This window comes from Otolemur garnettii, unplaced genomic scaffold (assembly GCF_000181295.1).
Source record: "Otolemur garnettii isolate 467f Iridium unplaced genomic scaffold, OtoGar3 scaffold00073, whole genome shotgun sequence".
Lineage (NCBI taxonomy): Eukaryota > Metazoa > Chordata > Mammalia > Primates > Galagidae > Otolemur > Otolemur garnettii.
Window position 1 is genome coordinate 8,758,545 of NW_003852468.1, and position 2,277 is coordinate 8,760,821.

The window sequence follows — 2,277 nt, forward strand, 5'->3', positions numbered from 1 at the left end:
TGAGCAAGAGTGAGACCCTTGTCTCTACTAAAAATAGAAAAACTAGCCAGGTGTAGTAGTGCACACCCCTATTCCCAGCTGCTCGGGAGGCTGAGACAAGATTGCTCGAGCCTGAGATTTTGAGGTTGCTGTGAGCTTCGATGCCATGGCATTCTACCCACGGTGACAGACTCAGTCTAAAAAAAAATTTTTTTTCTTGGTATTTTTGTGTGTTCCTTTTGACTTCAATTTGAGTAATAGAACAGTATAGCAAGAAAAAGAGACACTCCTCCTCCCCCCACCACCACTAAACAGCAGTTGAGTTTGTTCCTTTTTCTACATCTGTGAAGTGCTTGCTGTGTAGTCTGAACTGAAAATACAAAGATAAGTAATAAGTGATGGTCCCGTTGATTCTGCAAATACTGTAGTATTAAGTTGTATACAGGACAAAATGGATGGGGCGCAGAGCCTCTTACCATGTCATTACAATAAGTGGTATTTCACTCCAGCTCTGAGAAACAACCTCTGAAGTTGGAAGTGTTAATCTGTTTCATGGTGAGTTTGGCTGGCTGTACAACAGTAGTTTATTTTTCTGTAGCAGAAGAAAGCCAATTTCCCCTTTCCTATCCCATGAGATAATGTGAAAGACTATAAGATAATGTTCTGAAATATTCTAAATTTTTTTTAGAAGATAGGTATACTGTAAATTTACCTATAACTAGTATACTAAAACAGGCTAGACTGAAGACCTAATTTGGTGTCTCCGTAACAGATGAATGACGTGTTCAGTGGTGGTTTGTATGCTCAATGGAATGTTGTTCATTGATGTATCATTTATTTTTCTACATGTTCACCAGGTACACCATTTAAGTGAGACTAGTTGAATATTATAGATTTTTATGACTTTCTGAAATCTAAAGGAGATATATTTAAAGTGGAGAATCTGGCCGAGAATTTCATCAGGCGCAAAGAGCTCTCAGTTTTGTTGCTTTTTCTCTTTGAGCTATTTTGCCCAGCTAGCTGACATACCAGATACTACACTGTTTCCTTCCAGTTTGAAAGATCAAAATAATTATGGGGTTATTTTGAACCGCCTTTGTTCAGTTTCCTTATCTTTACGGGGTGGCAAAAATTCTTGTTGGAATTAAGATTTATGAATGCTCTAGTTTTATTCTCAAAAGCAAGCTTAATGACCTCATTTTGATTTGCTGCTTGTTTAACCAACAGTGTTAAATCTTACCTTTACATGTGTGAATGCATTTTTAATATATGGTAAAATGGCAGTTTAAAGTAGCTTTATAAAAATTATAACTCTCTCAAATGAGTTTTACACTAGATAGTAATACTAATATCCTGCCACTCATAAAGACACCTGCATATTTGTAACTTACGAACTTTAAATTTGTACTTTTTATTGACTTTTTTTAACTTTGATTTTTTTTCTTTTGACAGTGGCAGTATTTTTAAATTCATTGACACCCAAATTCTATGTGGCACTTACAGGGACGTCTTCTTTGATATCGGGACTAATATTTGTAAGTAGTTTTTATTTCCTTCATTCATGTTTTGATGTTTATCTAAAGATCCACCCTGTTGGCTTGGCACCTGTGGCTTAAGCGGTTAAGGCGCCAGCCACGTACACCTAAGGTGGCAGGTTCAAATCCAGCCCGGACCCGCCAAACAACAGTAATGGCTGCAACCAAAAAATAGCCGGGCGTTGTGTCGGGTACCTGTGGTTCCAGCTACTTGGGAGGCAGAGGCAGTAGACTCGCTTGAGCCCAGGAGTTGGAGGTTGCTGTGAGCAGTGAAGCCATAGCACTCTACCCAGGGAGACAGCTTGAGGCTCTGTCTCAGAAAAAAAAAAAAGATCCATCCTGTTATATGGTTACAATAATTATAAATTATAATTACATATGGATCAGCATTTCTAAAATGTATTCAGCATTTGAAAAAAATTGCCTATTCAAACCAGTTTGGCAGTATTTATTTGCATATTGAAGACTTATTATATACAGTAGTGGGAGAGAGGTTGGAGGTGATTTGGACATTAAATGCCTGTAGGGCCCAAGCTGGTAACAAAGATGAGTGAAGTGGGCAGAACTTAAGAATTAAATTCCTGGCTTGGCGCCTGTGGCTCAAGTGGCTAAGGCACCAGCCACATACACCAAAGGTAGTGGGTTCGAATCTGGCCCGGGCCCGCTAAACAACAATGATGGCTGCAACCAAAAAATAGCCGGGCGTTGTGGCGGGTGCCTGTGGTCCCAGCTACTTGGGAGGCGGAGGCAGGAGACTCGCTTG

General features: G+C 39.6%; 1 protein-coding gene across 2 annotated transcripts in view; it reads left to right on the plus strand.

Moving 5' to 3' along the window:
- ST7L (suppression of tumorigenicity 7 like) overlaps positions 1–2,277 on the plus strand; it is a 72,131-nt gene that overhangs the window by 1,396 nt on the left and 68,458 nt on the right. For both annotated transcript variants that reach the window (XM_023515475.1, XM_023515476.1), the window contains exon 2: positions 1,432–1,514. In XM_023515475.1, the coding sequence (XP_023371243.1) occupies positions 1,432–1,514 (83 nt within the window). The remainder of the gene's footprint in view (positions 1–1,431; positions 1,515–2,277) is intronic.